The 23302-nt window shown below is 34.6% G+C and overlaps 6 protein-coding genes and 1 long non-coding RNA gene across 7 annotated transcripts; 4 read left to right on the forward strand and 3 right to left on the reverse strand.

Annotated features, from left to right (window-relative positions):
- Positions 1-22: 22 nt before the first annotated feature.
- LOC111517141 (uncharacterized) lies at positions 23-1567 on the forward strand. The gene is made up of 2 exons (XM_023173194.2): positions 23-230; positions 312-1567. Exons 1-2 carry the CDS (start codon positions 111-113, stop codon positions 1467-1469), a joined length of 1278 nt encoding a protein of 425 aa, XP_023028962.2. The 5' UTR covers positions 23-110; the 3' UTR covers positions 1470-1567.
- A 1377-nt stretch (positions 1568-2944) lies between these two features.
- On the reverse strand, positions 2945-5188 carry LOC111517152 (uncharacterized). Its single transcript, XM_023173219.2, has 4 exons — positions 4858-5188; positions 4517-4802; positions 3636-4204; positions 2945-3488 (listed from the first exon to the last, which is right to left on the reverse strand). The coding sequence occupies exons 1-4, from the start codon at positions 4975-4977 to the stop codon at positions 3075-3077; spliced, it is 1389 nt and encodes a 462-aa protein (XP_023028987.2). The 5' UTR covers positions 4978-5188; the 3' UTR covers positions 2945-3074.
- Positions 5189-5892: 704 nt separating this feature from the next.
- On the forward strand, positions 5893-7868 carry LOC111517151 (ras-related protein Rab-18-B). Its single transcript, XM_023173218.2, has 3 exons — positions 5893-6491; positions 6905-7030; positions 7370-7868. The coding sequence occupies exons 1-3, from the start codon at positions 6114-6116 to the stop codon at positions 7478-7480; spliced, it is 615 nt and encodes a 204-aa protein (XP_023028986.1). The 5' UTR covers positions 5893-6113; the 3' UTR covers positions 7481-7868.
- A 357-nt stretch (positions 7869-8225) lies between these two features.
- On the reverse strand, positions 8226-9248 carry LOC111517123 (RNA-binding protein 48). The gene is made up of 2 exons (XM_023173173.2): positions 9040-9248; positions 8226-8755 (listed from the first exon to the last, which is right to left on the reverse strand). Exons 1-2 carry the CDS (start codon positions 9133-9135, stop codon positions 8405-8407), a joined length of 447 nt encoding a protein of 148 aa, XP_023028941.2. The 5' UTR covers positions 9136-9248; the 3' UTR covers positions 8226-8404.
- An 822-nt stretch (positions 9249-10070) lies between these two features.
- Positions 10071-16534, forward strand: LOC111517121 (uncharacterized). Its single transcript, XM_023173170.2, has 5 exons — positions 10071-10265; positions 10681-10877; positions 11809-11889; positions 12399-12554; positions 15670-16534. Exons 1-5 carry the CDS (start codon positions 10235-10237, stop codon positions 15832-15834), a joined length of 630 nt encoding a protein of 209 aa, XP_023028938.1. The 5' UTR covers positions 10071-10234; the 3' UTR covers positions 15835-16534.
- A 214-nt stretch (positions 16535-16748) lies between these two features.
- LOC111517120 (soma ferritin) lies at positions 16749-19000 on the forward strand. Its single transcript, XM_023173169.2, has 2 exons — positions 16749-17456; positions 18299-19000. Exons 1-2 carry the CDS (start codon positions 17316-17318, stop codon positions 18992-18994), a joined length of 837 nt encoding a protein of 278 aa, XP_023028937.2. The 5' UTR covers positions 16749-17315; the 3' UTR covers positions 18995-19000.
- A 3072-nt stretch (positions 19001-22072) lies between these two features.
- Positions 22073-23117, reverse strand: LOC141479912 (uncharacterized). Its single transcript, XR_012464059.1, has 2 exons — positions 22757-23117; positions 22073-22685 (listed from the first exon to the last, which is right to left on the reverse strand). It is a non-coding gene; the product is annotated as an uncharacterized lncRNA (long non-coding RNA).
- Positions 23118-23302: the final 185 nt, after the last annotated feature.

Consider the following 23302-nt stretch of genomic DNA (forward strand, 5'->3'; position numbering starts at 1 on the left):
CTTGTTTCTGTAATCTGTGTTCAGAAGTTAGTTTTGTTTCAGTGTCAAGTTAGTGTCAGATGTTCTGTATAATCAAGAATGAAACAAATCGAAAATAAACCAGAATAAAAATGTCGGAAGTTTGTAGAGCTTGTTTGGAACCATCAACCAAAACGTACCCGTTGGTGGGAAACGTTTTAAATGTGGATGTAGACATTGCGGTTATGCTAGAGTATTGCATTTCTTCCGAGGTATCTTTTGAGTAGTAATTTTCAATTCCTAACATTCAAAAACAATCCTGAGAGAACTCTCATTTTTTATTTTCATTACAGCTGGATTTGAGCGAGAATCTGCCGCAGTCTGTCTGCCTTACCTGTTTCAAAAGAATCAGGTTGGCATATCACTTTCTGAAACAGTTTCAAGAGTCTCAAAAAAAACTGTTCAATTTATTGCAAACCCGCGAAGAAGGACCTCCAGAAAAACATAAAGATGAAGGTATTGGAGCTTTCAATGTGGAATTTCTCAAATGCCCAGAAAATCTAGAAGATCTTCATAACTCCGTGAAAGTTGAGGATGAAACTGAGGACCAGGTGGATTGGGAGGAATCCTTTGAGGTTGAAAAATCTGAGGAAGTAGTTTTTGATGAAAATGACCAATTGGCCATCGAACTAGAAAACCTCAAGAGAGGCGATACTGGAACATTGGAATTCAAATACGAGGATGATACCAACATTCCTACAGAAGTTGGTAGCTCGAATTCATATCACAGGAACATTATTTTAATAAAAAATGAAAATTTTACGGAAGAGGAAAGTAAAAAAATACAAATTGTGAAAGACACTTTTGTTTCTGTGACTTACAAGTGCCCGATATGTTCAGAAGAATACGACCGGTACAAAGTATTCTACATACACGTTTTGTCGCATGAGATGACAAGAATAGTATGTTCGAGGTGTCCTAATAAAGTGGAATTTGATTTAGAAGATTTTTTCTCCCATTACAAGAAAGTTCACAAGTACCAGTGCTACATCTGCAATAAACGTTTGTCTTCCAGCTACGGTTATCAGTACCATATGAAACTCCACGAAAACATAAAAAAATACAAGTGTCCTTTGAAAGGTTGCGAAAAATCTTTCTTTCTGTGCAGCTTGCTCAGGAAGCATGTACGAACACACGCCTGTCAGAGCATGTATCCTTGCGACTTGTGCCATGCCACTTTCAATAGTGTTGGGGCCCTGAAATACCACAAGAAGACCCACGAAGGGTCCCGCAACCATCTTTGCACGCATTGCGGGAAAGCCTTTTACCAGTCTGTGCATTTGAGAGACCACATCAACAGACATATGGGCCACAAGACGTTTACGTGTGATATTTGTGGGAAATCTTTCGTTACTAATTCCCAGCTGAAAAAACACATTAAACTTTGTATGAATAAGAAAAGGCTACATGAAGAAACTCTCGAAGATACGCATTCTTTGCTGAGTGATTAAAAGAACAGGAATTTTTCCACCAAATATTAATTGATCATTAGTGCTGTAGCTTTATGTTACTTTATTACCAAATTAAATGTTTCTTTTATTGTTATTAATGTGTGGTGTATCAATTGAAAAAATCTTTAAATTTTCAGCCTCGCTTCCATTACTAGTTATTGAACATCAATTCTAGGGACATTTATCGTTCATAGATTAGGTCCTATAAAAATAATCTTGGTTTAGTGGTAGAATAGCATAAGCTAAATTCCGCCAAGATAAAAATGAAGACCATTTATTATTACTACTATAATTAAATTAAAACAGCATAACGAACATAACAAAAATTAAAGAAGATGCAATTCCATAATTTAAATGCTTTTTGTGGATATTTATAGTAATCTGAGAACAATTTTCCAGCATTACTCCATTGGATATATAATTCAGTGTTGTGTTGGTACTTCAGGTACTATTCTGCCACGGCCAACCAGCCCGGATTTTCTTCTTTTTCAATGAATGGATACATTTTCATATAGAGAGACATATTTTTCTTCAAATAATTGGTGGAAAATGTCACCATTGGAATAAGTATAAGAACGATACTTTTCCCTGAATTTGACGTTCCACTTATAGAACCCCTGTTCATGGTTCCCTTGAGTACAAAACAATCACGTATGGTCAAAATATTTACTATCCTAAGAATTTTGCTTGTATATTGGGATATCTATTTTCATTTTTCCTTTTCTGTTGATTTTATTCTTTTTAAATGTATCTCTTCCACTTGTGTACGTGCCATCGTACATTAAATATAATTGCTAAGTTTTCTAGAACAAAAACTTTCTGATAGAAGGGGATGGTTTCGTATTTCGAATCTTATTTCTTTCAAACTTCATATACGGGATAGTCTACTTTCCCCTGAATTTTATGTTCCACTTATAGAACCTAGATGGCACTACTGTTCATAATCCTCTTGAACATGATAGATGGTAGTGATTTTTTATTTCAAATTTTGGAAAAAATCCACCAAATTTCTTGTTTCACAATATTCCAATGGTAAGGTGCTTTTTAGTACTGCCAAACAGTATAAGTTTTTATAAAACGAAAAATGAGATAGAAACAACTTTGTACATAAGTTGATAGATGGTGCCACAATCGAAATCTGCGGCGCTATTTTGTTCAGATCTTTAATTTATGGACTATAAAGTATTTCACTTAATATCAATGTATTTCCAAATCTAAATAACAATGGAAATTGAAGTACCAACTTGGCATCGTCAGGCAATCTCACTTGAGATAAAACAATGCTTCGACATCTGCAATGGGGAGCCTCGTAAATCTTCGTTATACTCGAGTTCTCCGTCGAACCCATAGATGGCGCCTCAGTAAGGGGAGATATCGCGCTCAGTTGACACAAATTGTTTTTAACGAGTTCTGTAATTACAGCATATGTATTTATTTATCAACGGCTAATCTGTATATTGGAATTCATTAGAGGCTTTGAATAAATTATTTAATGCAGTCTAACAAAATAAAGATCAATATTTTGAGTCAGGTCGTCCAAGTTTCCAATCAATCTTATATTCGGTACATGGTACTCAAAAGGTCACAGATTGAAACGTACAAAAATCACTGAAAAACGCCGACTTTATCATGGAGTTCAGACGCTTTGACTATCTCCTCATATTTCACAAACTCCTTCGCGTTCGGATGATGTCGTCGCCGATGCTTCTTCAACTGCGTCACGCAGGTGTAGCTTTTATCGCACAGGTCGCACTTGTAGTTTTTAATGCCGGTATGCTTCCACATGTGGTACTTGAGGTGGACGGACTGCATGAAAGCTTGTCCGCAATGGGTGCACAGAAACTTTCTTCCCGAATGCTTCTTCAGGTGGTACCTGTATGTGTCGTAGGTTATGAATTCTTTCCCACACTCTGGGCAGATGTAAGATGTCTTTTCTGAGTGAACGGTAAGGTGTTTTCTCAAGTTCCAGGCTGCTGGAAAGGTCTTCTTGCAACCTTCGAAAGTGCATTTGTAGCTATGCTAAAAATGATGACACGACTGTATTAATTTCAAGTACAGTGAAATGCAATCAGGTCAAATATCATACAAATAAATAACTAAATACATTATAAGCCTTATTCATCTTGGGCAGTAAAAGATTACTTTCTTACTGAAAAAAACACTTACTTCAGAATGTATTCTCATGTGGGTACTCAGAGTCTGGGGTTTGGAACAGCTTTTTCCACAATAAGGACACTGGAACCTGTGGGTTTGGTGGAAATGCAGCAAAAATGTTTTGTAACTATGAGTGGAATTGCTGTTGCAAAGATTGCAAGTGAACGTTTCATTCTTGTGCTCGGAAAAGTGAGGTATGAATTCATTTTCATATGAGGAGAATAACAATTTCGGGCAGAGCGGACAAGACAATAGTGTTTTTATTTTCCGCCTCAACTTTGAGTGCTGTTGTTCGTCATTAGGGGACTCTTTTTTTTTGACATTTCTTGTGACAGTCTGCTCCGGCGAATCCATCAAGGTTTTTTGGTGAACTGGATCATCCTCTAAACAAAATTCAGCATCAACCAACTCATATTTGATTTCGCATCCTTCCCAGTCTTGTTCAGGCAACATAAACGTTTCCTGTTTCGAGTCTGAGCCTTCACGTTTCGGAGAAAAAGATTCAAAACCTTCCAAAGTCTGGTCTTGGTACGGATTATCTTCATCGGGAACACTTTTGCTAGCCTCCGGTTCATTTCCAACTACGGTAAATATTTGTTTCAACTGTTAGAACTAAATTTTGAAAAATATTTCAATAGACTCATGTACTTTTGTTTGTTGATCACAAATCTGTTAAGTGTCACGATTATGATCCTTCTAACTGTATATATTTGACTGGCAAGCGACTATATTTAATTCAATAACATGGAATCAATTACAGAAGTTTGTGTGCGATCATGAAAACGATTTGTCATTTTACGATTTTGACCACAGATTCCTAATCTACGACCGAAAATGTCAGTTTACTGATGTTTTACCAAAATTAACTACCAACTGTTTAAATGACTATTTACCTTCAACTACTATTACTTGTTCATCCTCGTACGTCACTAATTCTCCTTTTATCACATCTGCTTCTGTCACTTGGTCCTCCACACTTTCCTCACGATCATCTTTGTTGGATTCCTCTTCGCCCGTTGAACTAGTTTCTTGATCATTCGCTTGAAACTGCAGCTGAATAGTACCATCACGTATCCCTTCGTAGGTTTCCTTAAACTGGCGAATGAAGTTATATGCGATTCGAATTGTCCTAAAGCAAGGTATGCAAACAGAAGTTGAGAAACCATCCTCCGGATCGACCTGAAAATGTTTGTAGTTCAGTTCATAGTTCGGTAGCGAAGCTAGAGACTTTCACCTCAATTGAAGTACAGTATGTGATCATCTCGCCAATGCTAACATCACAGTTCACAATAGTCCCTCGGAGGGGATACATTTTTGATTCAGAAACATCCAAACAAACTCTGCAAGGTTCCATGTTGAAAAGGCAGTTGAATACAGGTTGATTTTTGTTCAAGCTGACCACTATTGAGATTATTATAAATCAAAAACATCGGCTGATTCTGATAATTTATTTCTGTCCTTTAAGATTTCAATATTTTCTAGCGTAGAACATTATCATTACTCATTACTCCTATTATTATTCTTATTGACAAAAAGGCTACGCTTCTTCTTATTATACACCTTAGCCAACAGTGACCAGAACACTATCAGTCATTAGCCAATACAGTATATGTGTGCAGCTACAGTGCAGCCATTAGCGACAGATTTCATAATCATACTTCTTACTTTTCCATTCATTGTCCTCAGCAACCAGGGCTATCCGGCCAGTTGGTAATGAAGTCATTTGTAAAACCAAGTGTGGACGCACTCAAGTGAGCCTAGACTCATCCATCTTTGGGTGGAAAGTAGTTTCTAAGAACGTGCAGAGCGCCAAAATTGGATGATCTTTTCATCTTCCGGGCGTAAATGTTGTTGACTATGCACTACAAAAGCTTTTCACCAGTAAAGCACATAATCTATTAATGGAACTGGAATAATTATCGTATACATTGAAGGTACGAAGCACACATAATGAGTCATATAGAGAAGCGGACCATATTTAGTGTTCATCCTTCAAAAATGATTATGAAATGTCAGATCTTAGTTTTGATTATAAGGACGTGCGAAGAAAATGTGCCACAAGTTCTATGTCCCCCCACACTCACGCCTGTCATATTATTTTATTTGAATTGTATTAAGATGTGACATCCTCAAATAATGTGAAATGCGCTTTCTAGTTGTTTGAAGGTGATTGACAATGTTTCATGATGAATTTCACTAGTTCGGAACCTGACGATAATTGTCTCCTCGAACAAAGTTTCTCTGGAATTACCAAAAACGAAAATCAAAAAAGAAGAAGAAGATTGGTCAATTGTCATATGTTACCTCTGTATAATTTGTAAATATTTGTATTTATTGATTGAATATTTATTCAAATCTGTTACGTCTTGCCGTGAATTGATGAGTAGTAAAAAATAACTTTTCATCTTCCAAAAAAATCACACCTTAACCTTGTACAACCTTAGTTATCCAATTTTTGTTACCAATTTTTGATACGCACTTTGTTCAGCAATGGATGATGATATACTGACAACTCTAAAAATTCTAATAATTGGCGAAAGTGGCGTGGGAAAGTCTAGCCTTTTACTTAGATTTACAGAAGATAACTTTGATCCCGAACAAACCTTAACGATAGGTGTCGACTTCAAAACAAAAAAGCTCAACATCGATGGAAATACTGTTAAACTAGCTATTTGGGATACTGCTGGACAGGAACGGTTCAGAACGCTGACACCCTCTTATTACAGAGACGCTCAGGGAGCTATCTTAGTCTTCGATGTCAGCAGTTACGCTACTTTTGCCAAATTAGAGACATGGCTAAGCGAACTAGAAACATACTCAACCAAAAGTAATATCATAAAGATGATAGTCGGTAACAAAATTGATGTGGTGAGTTATCATAAGTCTTGGATCATGTACTTTCTGTGTAATAATACTAAAAGGTCAATCTTGTTGACAAAGCTTACTTGCCGAATACAGATAAAACTAACAGTAACACCAAAAGAAATTACAGATAGGTTAATACTTGAATTAATATTCAATGTTTCATTTATCCTCGTCCTGTTATATATAAGTCAAACCACTCATACTTTTATGTCTTCATCCATATCACTTCAGCTTACGTTTTAAGGTCAACATTTTTCAAACTTTATGCTAACTCCAGAAACTGCTACAGCCACATCTCTCACGTTGATGTTTGAAGTATCTTCATATTACTTCTCATTAATTTTTTGCTCTTTTTTCAAAAAAGAATGCAGCAAACTCCCGTGGTGAAAATAAATTGAAATACCTTCAATTTTTAGGACAAGCGGGAGGTTTCTAGGGACGAAGCCATGAAATTTGCTAGAAGACACCAAACTTTGTATATTGAAGCTAGTGCAAAAACAAAAGACGGGGTACAGTCTGCATTTGAGGAATTAGTATACAAGGTATGTTATGCAAATTTACAGTCTGGGTACAGCTGCTGGACTGAGACACGGCCGATGAGAAGCCCCTCCCTCAAGGTGTGCAGTACAGACTGTTTAAAATATGTTTATACGCAATTTACTTTTAAACTCCATCACTGACTGAATTTGGATGTTACGGCTCGAATAATCTAACAGCTGATAACGGAATTCTACACATCTACTGCACATCTTGAGGTAGGGTCTTCTCCCCGGCCATGACTCTGGCTGTACTCATTTAGTGTCATTTATGCACAGTGAATTACTGTACTCCACTTCGAGATATAATGGACTTCTACCACAGGTTACTGTTATTTATTTTAGATAATCCAAACACCCAGGCTGTGGGAATCATATGCAAGCGATAATATTCACATTGGCAACAAGAATCAAACGACGCAATCTGGTTGTGCCAGCTACTGTACTTTAGTTTGATAGGTCAGGTTGAGCATATTGAGGAAAAGTTCTAACAAAGTGGTTTGGCGGGTTCAACAAAGTAAATGTGGGTAGTATATTTTAAGTCAAATTGATAAAGTAATCTCTATATTCAAGAGGTACCCTGGTTACAAAATAGTACTACAGTTTTTCATTATAAAACCATTAAGTCCATAAAATATAGTGAGGCAGCAATAGATAATAGGTTATTATGAATCTTCAGGCGTTGACATTGATTCAATAAACAAATTAACAGAGTTTCAATATGTAACTGAGGATATCAAATAAATGTTTCTTTATAGCTGGCTTGATTAATAAAATAAGTAAATTTACTCTAGCTACTAGCCACAGCTTGTATATATTTTTAATAAAACTCTATATCATATAATCAAGTGTTTGATTGGTGGAACGGTACCTGGCTGGGGTCCACTTATTCAGATGTCCGTCGGGTGAACCGGTAGTTCAAACTCTATTGCCGGACGATCGATTTTCGTTGCTTATTGTCCAACTGGTGATAGGAAACGCACTTTAAAAGGTAAGACCCCCGTTGATACTTAGCTCGCACAAGTTTTGACTTCTGAGGGTTGTCGTTTTCAGGAAGGCGACATTTTGTTAATGGAAAAACAGATTTCATTCAATGTATTTTTTTTTTAAACATGGCTGGCACTGAATAAGGTTATGCAGAACCAGAATGGACATTACTGAAACTTAGTGCTCTGTAGCAAATCAACTTGAAAAGCACAAATTAGCAGCAAATTAACTTAATCTTTATTGAGAATATCAGTCAATGTTTATCTTCAAACATAATAAAAAACTCTAATGATCTTACAAACTAGGAGATGAAATCTGGATGATGTTTTATCTTTTAAACCTTCAGAATTTTTTCACAACAATAACGTTCCCATAAACTCCCTGTCGAGTGCATCACGTCTTATCAATCTGTTTGGGCAACCTATTCAGAACGTCTTTTTTCCTCTGCAGCAGTTTCGCTTTTGTTTCCTGTAAAGACTCGCTTTCGGGGGCGTAACAAACATGCAAAACGCCTCCGTAAAATGACCTTGTATCTAATAATCTTTTTGCAATTCGTGCAGACTGTATTCTTTGGTACTGGACGTGGTAGCATTCCGTGAACATTTCTGTAACTACGTTTGGAACAACAAAAATCGCCAAAACCTGTCCATATTTGGAACAGAGTCTTTTCAATTCGTTTCGAAGATTAAGCGAAGGAACCCCGTAGATGTTTAAATGCTGAGATTCTTGATTGATGGTGTACACCTAGAAATGAAGTTTTTCTTGAGAAATTTTGGTGAAAATACCGGGTCGCTATTTTTTGAGTTACTCGTCGTTTGCAACGTATGCGAATATCTGCGATTTGATTGTTACTCGCCAGAACGAATGGGTAGAGGTACATTTGGATCTGCAGCTGATATGTATGCCTGCTGTTGATCGTAGCATAAAATCAAGAACAACGATTTTAACGGAATCGTTCGTAGAAGATCGCAGAGCTACGTATACGAAGAACTGCGAGTGATTCAAGAATAGTCCCCAGGAGTCTTTACCTTGACTGCAGTTAGTTTTCGACCCTGTCTGTATGCTGGTCGTGTTACACATACAGGTTGTTGTACATGATGAGGCTTCATTTCTTCTTTATTCATTTTTAATGTAAATATTCACGATCATTAAATCATTTATTAAAATAAGGAATTTTGTTTTGATTTATCACTTTTCAATCATAACCTCTATTTCTTCTTCTTATTTTTTTTTTAATTCGAAAAAATTGTCGCAAGGTGGCAGTGTATACCTCTCAAGGAAAATAAAGAAATGTCAGAGTGGCATTCTGTATTGACATTTCCGTGACATTGAATTTGTTGATTTAAAAGTCTTGAAATTCCTGCCTCCTACAATACATATTACCGTGGTTCAGAGGTAAATTTGTTTCCTAAGAAACCCTTGCTGCTAAGTGACACTGCAAAACTCTAGAAAAGCAAAGAATCGTTAGTGGCACTCTGCATTGAAATTTCAGTGAAATATCACATTCGTTGACTTCCTTCGTCTCCATCTTGAAACAAAAAAATGTGGGAAACTTCCGAAGAAAGGAAGAAAGTAATTAAGTTTCAAAAAACTCTTCACAGTGAACATTTTATTGTAACATTCCCAGTGAACAGTTCACTTTGAAAATGTGATCACTTTCTTAAACAACTGATTACAATGATTTCAAAAATGGAGGCCCCCAGTTAGTTAATTAATAATGAAATCGCGAAATAGACATAACTTTGCTTAAAGTTGAGTTTGTTATCTAATGTTATTCCACTTTATGAATTGCTTTCTAAAGACCTACTTACGAGCTACTCTGATTCATGAAATACGTTGTCAATTGAACAATACATCGTATTATCATGTATTGAAATCATGAAAAACTGTCCCTGAATTCTTCTTCACCAAGTGGGAATTCTAAAAGAGATGGAGAAACCCGCCTGCTTGTCGTAAAACAGTACAAACACAAAAAACTCAATAATTCTAAAACAAAATTCACGTTACCGAGATACTAGACAGAAACTGTTACAGTTTGACATAAATAAATGTCATAAGTCAAATATCTGCATATATTTTGGTTTGGCAGATCTCTAGTTAGCGAAAATTTCATCAAGGACATCATCAAATAAAAAGTTTTGATCAAATGAAATACATTAAATAGAGAGTTGTTTATTACTATTCAAGTCTAGTTTCTGATTTACATTGAAAATCGAATAAAGCATGCTTAATCTACGCAAAGGATGTTCAGGGGGTGAGCCACCACCGTGTTAAAATATCCAGTGTTTCTTTATATCTACAGTTCATCTAGATTTTCCTCAAAATTATAGAGAGGATAAATTGAAAATAGTATTATTTGTTTATTCATTAGCAATGTTTATATTGTATTGTCTGTTATTATTTATTATATTATTTGTCTGCTTATAGTAACAAGTTATTAGTTTTAGTTTATTTAATAAATTGATGGATGTAGCCGTTACTACATGGTGGGAGACAATCATGAAAATTGAGAAATAAACAGGGAGAAAAACAGGAAGTTTTATTTCTCAATTCTCATAAGTTCATTTAGGTTGTGAATAGCTTATATGCAAAACTTACCTCTACATGTAATTGCCTCTCTGAGATGTTCACAAAGATGTCTTGAATAAATGAATACGTTATAATTGTAGGATCCCGGGAAGAAAAAAAGGTGGGACGTGCCACTTCCACAATGAGCGTCCCTGGTGTCGACTACTTTCTTAAGATACATAACAACTGTCCATCGCCAGCCTTGTCGACTTTAACTCTTACTCCTGGTCGACTAGTAAACATTGACCAGGACATGGAGAACATCAGAGCTTCAAGACAAGACAACCCTGTCGTACAGGTAGAAAAGAAAATTAGGTTTTTATAGCTTTTGAAAAAAAGCGTCAATTATATGTTCGTTTCTTGTTGCGTAGGTAAGCGGGGATCCATTACATAACTCTTTTGAGTCAGCTTTTAGACCAAACACAGACATGTGTCATTCAATAATTTACAGCTGTCTTTGAATTATTTTCATTGAGAACTCAGCTGCTTCAAAATTGAACTGTTAGTCACGTTTAAAAATGTAGTTTCTAACAAAAAAAACAAGAATGAAAACAGGGCTCGGGCAGTGAAAATGAGGGTAACCTACTGGAAATTTGTAATCTGGTGGAAAAATTGATGTTTTTCAAAAGTTCTTTACTCAATAACAAAATGAAAGCGATTAGAAACTCAAATAGCTTCATTCCTACAAGTAATGATAATACTAATACTTTATTTTCTTAGTGACATTCAGAAACATGTATAGAATCAGTCAAAAAACAGTAGCTAATTGTTATAGGAGTATATGCTCAGAACAACGTCTAATTAACTGAAAAAATTGAACTAAAACTTGAAGGAGTAGAATCTACCTTTTAACAGGAAAGCAGCTATCGCCCGCCCACCTATCTCTTATGCACCCTGTATGTATGTTCACTACTAAGCTCTTTCTGTCTTGTGTAAACACAAAAGTATATAGCTTCAATTAATTTGCTCTCCTATGAAATTCAATATGGGTCCTTCACAGAGTCTTACTTTTTAAAATATCCCTGACAGGAGTCATAGAAAAATTATAGTATTCTACTTACGAGAAATGGTCATTACTCACTTGGATGATTTACGCAACTGCATTCACATGAGTAATGTCAACATTTCTCACTAGTTGAATAATATACTTTCTTCACATATACAATATTGAGATAACAACTTTGTACAATTAGTTGTAACCTGTAGGACGTTATAACTTTTGCTTTCAGCAAATCATAGCCAGCAGAGAGAGTCTTATAGATACTTTGGATACTGAGGAGGATTCTGACGACGCCAACTTGATGGCTAAGGTAAGAAATTGGGCTTATAAATTGAAGATTTTTATATTATTTAGATGGATATCGGAGGATCACAAGGAATGTTACTGTGTTGAGGTTTTTAGCAGTAAAAATCAATAATTACCTTGATATTTAGTGGGATATCAACGATGAATATCCTTGATTTGCTTTGCTAGACTGTCAAAATATGCTGTCATTTCTAAAAAATAGTGATTCGATGGATCTCCATAACAATTTTCCGAACTTTCTCAACATTTTCATCGGTTGTTGATGTGTGAATTACTATTGAACCAAAAGATTCAATAGTAATTGACGCACAAGCAATATCCGGAGAAGACTTCAATAAAATGGGAAGTTATAAATTCAATTTCTGGTTTACCGATTCATTCTCTTTGCGAAGTTATAACCCGCCTATAAAACGCGGCATTCAGTTGTGTTCAACGATTAAAGTATTTGACGAATAAAAAAAAACTGCTACTTATTGAACTAGTTTCAAATGAATTGGTCATTTGTCTTTTAAGGAACTGTCCTTGGATCTAGACGTTGACCCTCTGTCTCTCCCAGAAGTGCACAAGCATATGATAAGAAGTCCGCCTCCGACACATTGGCCCAGGTCACCGAACTTCAAAGCCTTCTTGTCACCTCTCGAAGATGAAATGATCTCAGTCGAAGTAAACGTAAGTTCGAAAAATCAATCAACTTTTCACACTTCCAATATGGAGGTAGAACTAGGAAAAATTAATAGAAACACTGCCGCCACACGCTAGAATTGAAACACTCTTTTCCAACCAAGTAAGAATCATCAGGAGGTGAACTATGCTAATTCTCACTTTCAATCATACAAAAATGATAGAAGAAAAGTTACAAATGTTCCAAAACATGCTTATCAATTGGACCCAGATAGTAAAAACTAGTACAATATCCACATTCAATGTGGAGTTCCTCAAGGGTCCATCCTTGGCCCTATTATTTTTTACTATATATGAATGATCCAACGATGCTCATGATAATATAATATAATAATAATAATAATAACTTTATTCGTCTTTTCGGTCGTTTACATGATATAAGACATGAAAATTATATAAAACAGGAATAAGGGTCCACAGTATAACATAGATCGGACACTTGAAACAGGTAATTAACTATATACATACATAAAAAATAACACACACGCACATATATATATATATATATATATATATATATATATATATATATATATATATATATATATATATATATATATATATGAAATCTGAAGTTTTCATCTGAATATCACATACACGGATCAAATACCCGGAAAAACCAGTTCAGCATATATATATATATATATATATATATATATATATATATATATATATATATATATATATATATTCGTCTTTTCGGTCGTTTACATGATATAAGACATGAAAATTATATAAAACAGGAATAAGGGTCCACAGTATAACATAGATCGGACACTTGAAACAGGTAATTAACTATATACATACATAAAAAATAACACACACGCACATATATATATATATATATATATATATATATATATATATATATATATATGAAATCTGAAGTTTTCATCTGAATATCACATACACGGATCAAATACCCGGAAAAACCAGTTCAGCATATATATATATATATATATATATATATATAAAATAAATAGATAAGTACTCTTTGATCATTCCCATATTGATTGCAATTTAAGAGCCACCGGTATACAGCTGTTTCAGCCTATTGGGCTATATATAATATATATATATATATATATATATATATATATATATATATATATATATATATATATATATATATATATATATATATATATATATATATATATACATATATATATGAAATCTAGAAAGGTTAATGCAGTCAAGCTGCTGGAAAATAATTCCATTGTCGGTTGATTGGTCAAACCACCAACACTGACATAAAAACTTGGCAAGTTGACTTGGGTGTCACACCAATAGGTGGTTCCACTTATGTTTCGCTTGCGTTTACGCAGCTATTTTTATCAAGTACTTTCTTGGTTTTTTCTCATTTTGTCTTCAATCGAGGACCGCCTGCCCGGTACTGACGATGCCCAATAGGCTGAAACAGCTGTATACCGGTGGCTCTTAAATTGCAATCAATATGGGAATGATCAAAGAGTACTTATCTATTTATTTTTTATATATATATGTTTGTAAAATCAGACAGACAATTGTTTGCTCCATTGAATAGAAACAAATACAGTACAAGAAATTCAACTTTATTGGAAATACCAATTCACAGACTGGCCAGGACCGAATCAAGTCCTTTTTATATGGGTATCAAATTATTTAATAAATTGTCAACTCATGTTAGAGAAATGTCGCTGAGAGAATTCAAACAGTATGTGAAACAACTTTTAATTGACAAAGCCTATTACTCTGTTGATGAGTATTTGAAAGATCCTATGTAATGTATAATTGGTTAATGCCTTCATGGGTTGATTAGAATGCCAACACAATTACCAAATGTGGCTCAGTTCATAATTATATTTAATTTTGATGTACCTACGGTTTCAATCATATAATCGACTGTTTCAATCAACGAGGTTTTCTGTCTATGTATTTAGATTTTATTTTATTTTATCTATCATATTTATTTTTTATTTTTATTATTGACTTGTTCTATGTCATCATGTTATGATCGTTATGAACGAATAAATATTATTATTATTATTATTATATATATATATATATATTATATATATATATATATATATATATATATATATATATATATATATATATATATATATATATACATGTATTAATACATATACATGTATGTACATATATGTATATATGTATTTATACATATACATAAATTTCCTAGAGTTGGATGTTGTTGAGTTTCACTGTTTTCCTTAACGCGAAGCTTAAATGTACTGTTTTACTTTCGTTCAGTTTTAGTTGATTTCTATCACACCAAGAAATCATGTCATCCATGACTGAATTAATGTTGTTTTCTAGCTCCTCCGCAGTATTTCCGGAAACTGTTATGGTAGTGTCATCTGCGAATAGGATAAAGAAACCTTGTTTTATATACTTCCGAAGATCATTTATATAGATAGAGAAAAGCAGTGGGCCTAAAGTGGACCCGTGTGGTACCCCAAGGATAATATCTTGAATAACAGATACTGCATTATTCACAGTCACTACCATTTTCCTATCTTGCATAAAAGATTTTATCCATTCCAGAAGGAACCCTCTAATGCCAATGTTATATAACTTACTCTTTTTGCCAAGGCGCACTAATGGATTATACACTAATTCAAAAAACTGTACATGAAAATAAATAAATGAATATATCCGATTTTGGAGAACAATCAAGTTGTTTAAAATTATTGAGTCTAGCACGCGACACTAGACTTTTGGATGCTTTTGGAAATAAAAAAGTTGGGCATGAGAACTATAAACAGTGACCCAAGTTCAAGTTTAAACCGCCCTTTACTTTTATATAAACTTCTCAGTTAAAATTTGCAGGAACTGCCACAGACATTTCTCGTTGTATTAAAAAAACATTGATGTGTAGTTTAAAAGGTTAAGTGCATGTTTACCCTGTTAGGCAAAGTTAGATTTAGGAATTACTTAGTAGTTCATCTCCTGATGACGTCAATTTGGTTGTTGTGAGCAGTGCTGTCTCTAGAAGAGTTTTACAGTCCTGGTGTCTGGAAGCAGTGTTTATTTTGCATAAATTTCATTCATACGTCTGTATGGAAATGATTTATTTCTTCAATTGTGGAAATTATAGGAAACCAAAGACTCCAAATCGGCCGAACTAAAACCAAAGCATTCCAGCTGGGAATGTACAGATCTGTCCCCTTTGAAATCGTTCACGAAATCTCACCTTTATCAAGATCGTTTCTCTCTGCGTTCCACTGCCGAGGACAGCGTTCACTTGATGTCAGAAGACTGAAATTTATCGAAAGCGTGGTTTTCGTTGAAGTCATTTTGTTCGGTGGTTCTGACAAATTTGAAATTGAAGTTGAATAGAATTCCTAAAATTCCTTAGCAGGACGAAGATTTTTAAAGTTGCGGTTCTGTTCATGTTGATGGTTGTTTGACTGGAGAATTTTCGGGAAAAGGTGTAGAATATGGCGTAGAAAGCTTCAGAACACTCTAAAATACAGTAAGCAGTAATTAAATTGTATGGAAACAAAAAAAATACTCTGAGAAAATACATTTCAGGGGTCACAAGCAGACCTCAATAGAAGTTGAAGTCATTTTTTTCATAATTTTTACCTTTTTATTCGAGCTAATAATTGTTTACATATTGTTGAAAAAAATACTGCAACATGGTTTTAATCTATCAGAAGAAATACTATATTTCTTCCATAGAACAATTAGAAAAGCAAATTAAAGTGACTCCAACTTTCTGTGCTGGAAATTGTGAATGTCACTTGAAAAATTAGCTTGCACGAATATTTTCATTTGATTCAGGATTCTGAGGTTTGACGGGTGGGATTCTTCATAGCTAGCTCAAAGGAGCCGATATGAAAAATCTCAATCTCTACAGCAAAAAAATAAGCCGTTATATTGTTTGACACACATACATCTCTCCATGCAGAATAATTCGCAAGAAAAATCAACGTAACCGAACCTAACATAACCTAACCTATCCTGACTTAATCTAACCTGAGCTAACCTAACCGGACCTAATCTAACCCTACCTAACCTAACTTACCCTTTTTTGGGGGGGTGGGAGGAGGGGACATCTTTCATAAGACCCATTGTGCGGGATTCTTACCGACTAAAACCCTTCCTCTTTTTAATTCATTTTTCCACCGGAAAACCTAACCTGATCTAACCTAATCTGACTTAACCTAACCTGACCTAACCTAACCTGACCTTACCTATCCTAACCTAATCTGACCTAACCTAACCTTGAGATATAATTACTCACAATCTGAAAACAATTTTACCTGCTTTGAATTACCATGACTTGACATATGACATGACAATCGTCGAATTATTTGGAGGCTGATTTTCATGAGTTTTTGAAAGAGTCATACAGTTTTTCAAAGCTTTATTCACGCAGGAACAGTCTAAATTCGTAAAATTTGTTTTGGTCTGTTTCTGACGTACTGGAAAATATATTTTCTTAATTTTTTTTTGTTTCCGCAGATTTTCTTTATACTCTATTCTGAAGCTTTCCTGAAACTTTTATGAAATGCAGCCTTGGCGCTATATTCTACACATTTACTGAGTACTGGTCTTGCATTTTTTTTTTTGAAGAATTGCTGCTCATTGGTCTTGATCTTCTCAACATCCTGTCAATCTTTTTATTCACCTAATTATTGTGACAGGATCAAAACTCAAATTTTGACAATGTTTGAATTGTCGTTTTGGTAGTTTCCCTGCAAAAGATCAACAAAATGATAAAATTGTTATACAGCAATGCATGTGTTGATCAGAAGGCTCAAATTCCTGTGGATTCAAAAGGCTTGTGAAGTTCGCACCCGACACCGATTTGTTCAAACGTCTGCGGCACAATATCTGGCGAACCCAAAAACGGATTATTTCAAAAAACTGTTTCAGGTAATTTTTATAAATATTGCTTTCGAAAATTCGGGAGGTTTTTCTACTGATACATCTTGAAGTTCCCCAATACTTTTCTGTCTGTAAATCATAGAAAAAAAAATGGAGAAAAAACTTATATCTATTCCTTCCGTATCGTTTTTGACATTTGCCGATATTTTTTTAATAATGACCTTGGCTTTGCACGGGCCCAATTCAGGGTTGGAATAGCGTTGGAGCTCCCGTAAATCAATTTAGTTGTTGTTAGCTTTTTATTAATCTATTTTTAAAAAAAATCTGTTTTTTTTTTAAACACAGAAGTATTCTATTTTTTCTATACTTATCAACTTCATAAATGAATCGGATGATAGTGGAACACAATGAGGTCCTTTATTTTTGGAACTCTAAATAACTGGAGAAAATACCAAATGAATCTGCTTGACTACAATTCTATAAGTCAATAACAACCAAAGATTTTGTTTGTGATGAATATTGTCTAGTTTAGGTCCTGGCGCACTTATATAGATCAGGTTAGGTTATGTTAGGTCAGGTTAGGTTAGGTTAGATTAGGTCAGGTTAGGTTAGGTCAGGTTAGGTCAGGCAACTGTTTTAATTCAACTTTTAAGTATTCTCAATACAATATTCATTTAATAGTTCTGTCATCCTTGAGGTCTTCTTTTTTATGGAGGAAAAGGACAATCCCCACATCGAGAACTTTTTGCAAACCGTTTTGATACAGTTAATTACTCTTTGAAGAGCATTAGGGAACTTCATGTTTCCAGTATAAAGCTCTATGCTGGAGTAGGACGCATCAAATCCTGAGTATATTGATAGCCAACCCAAAAAATCAAAACTGTTTTCAGAAACTAGGCCATCAGAAATTAGTCAGTAACGCAAGCACTTATGAATCCCTCATATCACAGTCCAAATCCTGCCCCAAACCACAAGAAACCACCTCGAAAAAACCCCAACCGCCCAGCGGTCGCCACAAATTCCACAAAGAAACCGAAGACATACTCAACCAACAGATAACTGAAGAATTCAACGCCGCATTCTCCTATCTCTCCATGGCCTGCTACTTTGGTCGCACCGACATAGCCCTTCCGGGCTGCCAGGGTTACTTTATGAACATGCACGTCGAAGAACTCTCCCACGCCATAATCTTCGTCAACTATGTCCTCATGAGGGGGGCCTCCGTAGCGCTGTCGCCCATCCAAGTGCCTGACAACCAGGACTGGAAATCCGTAGAGAACGCTTTCGCTGCCGCTTTGGAGATGGAGAAGCGAATCAAGGAGAAGTTGGGCGCCGTCTATGACGTGGCCGAGAAACACAAGGACCTGCACGTGATGGATCTGATTTCGACGGAGTTTGAGGAGGAGCAGAACAAATCGATTTGCGAGCTGGCTAGGTTATCGGTGCGGGCCAAGATGGCGGTGGACACCGTCGGGGAGTATCTCTTCGACGAAATGGTGTACGATTCGTTTGTGAAGAAGTCAAAGGATAACTTGATGTATAAGAGTAAGCTGGATGATGGAGGGACGGATGAAGTATATAAATGAAAAGTATATGGTTGTTTTTTTTTTGGGGGGGGGGGATTTACAAGGGTTTGACAGTTCTGAAGGCCACAAGGAGTCTGTTGTCACCGCAGGTTTATAATCCTTCTGAAGAATATCTTTCATGTTCATGCAGTTGTTCGAGCCGATGTGTGAGAGCTCGCATTGTCGTGGTGAAGAGTGATCCGTCTTCGGCGGTTGATTTTCCTGATTTCTTGGAAGACAACTGGCAAACAAATGGTTGTGTATCACTCAAAACATAAAAGGCAACCCACGTAATAGCAATTTATGATAATTTTTAACTGACCTTGAATTTTTTTTGATATATTTGTGAACACCCGGTGTTTTGCAGTATCAAGCTCTGATAGACTTTTCTCGGGCAGCTATGGATTCACCAAAAATTTATCTTTTTTCCCATCAACATGCACAAGCACTGCACAAAAATCTTCAGAACGTTCCTAGATCAGTGTCTGTACGAAATTAGCTTGACATTGAATGTTAATGGTCCGAAATTGAAAACGAAATATTTGTCAATACTATACCAAAATCTTCACTTCTCAACGTGGTCGATTTTCAAAAGTATAGAATTTGTCGCAGCCACAAACAAAATGGCTGTTAAGGAGAACCAATTATTTATAAAAATCGGTTTCAGCATTCCTTGTATGGTGATACATTATTTTGTTATTTTCTAGTCGAAGTAGACTCGATTGTTTTAGTTGAAATATTTTATATTATAACATATAGGCTATAATTTATCGTTATACAGTTCAACTTATACACGGTTTTACGTGTTACCTATTGTTTATTTATCTGAGTTTATTGCAACAATTCTATGTTCCACTGACCCCCTGATATAGGTGTCAATCAAAAATGATTCCAAAGAAAAAGCAAGAGTGTGAATTCTGTGGCAGAGGGCCGAGAATGGTACCTCGGAGAACACTCAGGAAAGCAGCTGCAGCTTTTAGAGACGGGTATGACTTCCAATAGTTTTGAAGTCGTTTCTACTATATTTTGCTTTCTTGAGACTGAGGTTAGTTAATTGGATTGCATGTGATTTATTTCGATTGTGATTTTAGGGACAGGTACAACTGATCCTATTTTATTTTAATATGTGCCATGCCATGCAAACGGATGGCTTTTTTGCTAGCAGCAATACTGAGATATATTCAGCACTATTTGTGGGCAAGTAAAAACTATTTTGCATTCATTGAATTTTGCTAGGAGTACGGATCCTACACGGGTTTTTCCAGTTAAAAACAAGTTTTTCAATCGGAACTTCCCTGTTTTTGTTAGTTTTTTATTTGTAATGGGGCACTGTACTCCTGGTCGTGAATGATATTCATTCGAAGGTGCTTACCTCACGATATATATATGTTGAGCTTAAAAGTTCGTAGGCTAGCATGGAAATTTGATAAAATTTGATTTCATTATTCAATATAGTTGCCTTCGAAAGCGTTACAACGATTATGGCTGTCATACAATTTTTTAAGAGCATTTTTATAGTTCGATTTGTCTTCCACCTCAAAATAGGCCTCAGCAAGCAATTCGATTCATGCAATTTTGCCACCGTTTTCATTGATTTGTGATAGTCTGCGTTGTCTTGAGGAAACAGCACCTTCTTTTTCTTCGAATGGGGCCGTTTTTTCGCGATTCAGTCCTTAAAATGCTTCAACAACACTATGTAATAGTCGCTGTTGATGGTTTTACCCTTTGTAGCGCCATCTGTTTGTTAGCCTACGAACCTTCCAGCCCATCTAATACCTCAATATATTTTTAGAAACTTTGTCAGTTTGATTATAAATTTGTACTGAGTTGGAATTGATTGTTAAAGGATTCAAATTTTATGCACCTTATATTTAAAAGTAATTATGCATGTTTCGGGTTATGATCACTAAGTGTTTGAAAAATGTATATCGTTTTTTTATACAGGGTAAATTTTACAAATTGCCTATCGATGTAATAGTCGAGAACAAAGTTCTCAGATTTTGTTAACAGATTACATAGAAACAATCTTACCAATGTCCGCTCAGGTAGTTTCTTATTGAATGTTCCTTTATGTGATTTATGTAGTAGATTTAGCAACAAAAATATTATCGATGGTTATAAGAAATATTATATAAATTAGTTTACTGCAGTTATCTTGTAGAAAAATTTTGGAAGAGTACTTAGATACTGGATAACGTTTTTTTCACTCGAAATGGTTGGTCCTGCTTATTCTATTTTATTCTCGGCAAAATATTTTATTTATGGGTGGAGAAGAAACTCCTCAATTTTTATCAATCTACAGCTTCTTTCCATCTTTATATTGATCCAGGATATGGAGAAATTTGAATAAAAAAAACTTGTTTTTCTTGTAATCAGTTTATTTTTTGCTGCATTCTTCTGAAGAAGGAATATGCAGTTCAACGTAAATAGTTGTCCTTCCTTTTAACTCTTTAAAGGAACTAGGAATCAAGGTCGGACAAAATTTATCTAAAAAGGTATAATTTTTAGGACTTTTAACTTTTGAAAAATAAAAATGTTACTTATGTTCGAATTTCCATGATCTAAAGATGTATTGATTCAAAATCTAACAATAAAAAATGTAATTAATTAGAAATTAGAAGACGAAATGCAAGTGTGAATAAATAAATTGCGAGCTAAAAGTTTACTGATTTCAAAAATCTTTTGGGTTTCATATTGTATGGCATTTTTACAATAATAACTAAAACACTTTTTTATAATTTCATTTCAAACAAGTCAAAATCAACAACTATTGAAAAAGCTGGAATATTAAAGGAACTTGGATTTGTTCTAAAATATTCCAAAACTAACCTTTGGTAAAGTTCAAATGGTAATTCAAAAAATATTTAACTGTGAAATTAAGAATAACGTTTTGTGGTAGTATTCTGGCTCTTCAATTAATCAATTTTCAGGCAATGAAATTTCGACCTAATGCACCGTTTTCGAAATAGGTATCAAAATTCAAAAATAAAAGTTTTTCTCCACAAATTCTATGATATAATTTTTTTCCACGATATTCTAGATTATGACCTCATTGCATACAGCACTATTTTTCAAAACTACATCATTTTTGTAGCAACAAACAGCAGCATGTCGGTAGAACTATCTGACTCCATTTTCACCTCAGTTTCTACGCCACTGGTCTTCACATTTTAATTCATGGATATCAACACCCTGTATTAATTTTTCGGAAAAACATTTCTTGGAATCTTCAATATCTCAAACCGATATGATCAAAACTGTTCTGAATTCAATTCCATAAAACACACCATATTTGAAAATAGTTGCCATCAAAAACATTTTTCGAGCCGCACCACTATTTTTAATATCAAAAAATTTGAATCGGCTCTTATGTCAAACTGTTCTTAACTCACTGGTGTTTGCAGATTTGAAATATATTCTCTAATTCTGGAGATAACCTGTGTAAGAGTTATAGATGGAACGCCCTCCATACATGGTGATCAAAGTGCCATTAAATTAATCACTCACTGTACTTACCTATTTCTGATTGTAAATTTCTTGTTGACTAATCACATTTATTCATTGAAATATCTTCTTCTGTGAAAAGTGCTTAACTGCTTCAATAACTGTAAATATATTTTCATATTCCATCCATTTCAATTGATATTAAACATGCACCTGAGATTCAAATTCAAGGGCACAAATGAAATATTTTATTTCAGTTTTGGAACATCTGAAATATAGATTTAATTAAAACTTATATTTGTTTTTAATATTCAGTAATCTCTTATCAAAGATACTTACCATGTAAATAAGCTACTGCGCCAAATTGAGCAAGTAATTGTTTTCATACTCTTCACTTTTTCCTCATTCTTGAGCTATATTTTGCGTGCCATAAAAGTATATATGTTCCAAGCGAACTTTCAATTACTTAAGTGCCATTTTGTGATGTTTCCAGGTATCTCAAAAACAATTTGTTTTAAATATTTTATGTACCTGTTTCAAGACTTGCTTCAAAGCTGTTAATTATATTTAATGTTTTGCTCATATACCTTTCAGAAGTGTTTTATGTCGATTCCATGTATATCCTAGATGAATTATATAGTCAAAATTGTCCATTTGTTTTTGTTCATATCAAAACCAATTAACACTGCTATGAAAACAGTATGATGTGTCAAACAATTGTTCGATGTTCTGGGTTTATTAACCGTGGTCTGCAGAATGAAGAAACCCATAATAATGGTATCTCATTCATGTATTTGCTTATTTTATAAGAAAAAGTGGGTATAATGTTAAGGAAAGGTTAATACGTATTCTTGCAAGGTGACCATATGCGGTAGACTCCTACTT

This window comes from Leptinotarsa decemlineata, unplaced genomic scaffold, assembly GCF_025532065.1.
Source record: "Leptinotarsa decemlineata unplaced genomic scaffold, Ldec_3_MD MMD2_P_RNA_scaffold_5, whole genome shotgun sequence".
Taxonomy (NCBI): domain Eukaryota; kingdom Metazoa; phylum Arthropoda; class Insecta; order Coleoptera; family Chrysomelidae; genus Leptinotarsa; species Leptinotarsa decemlineata.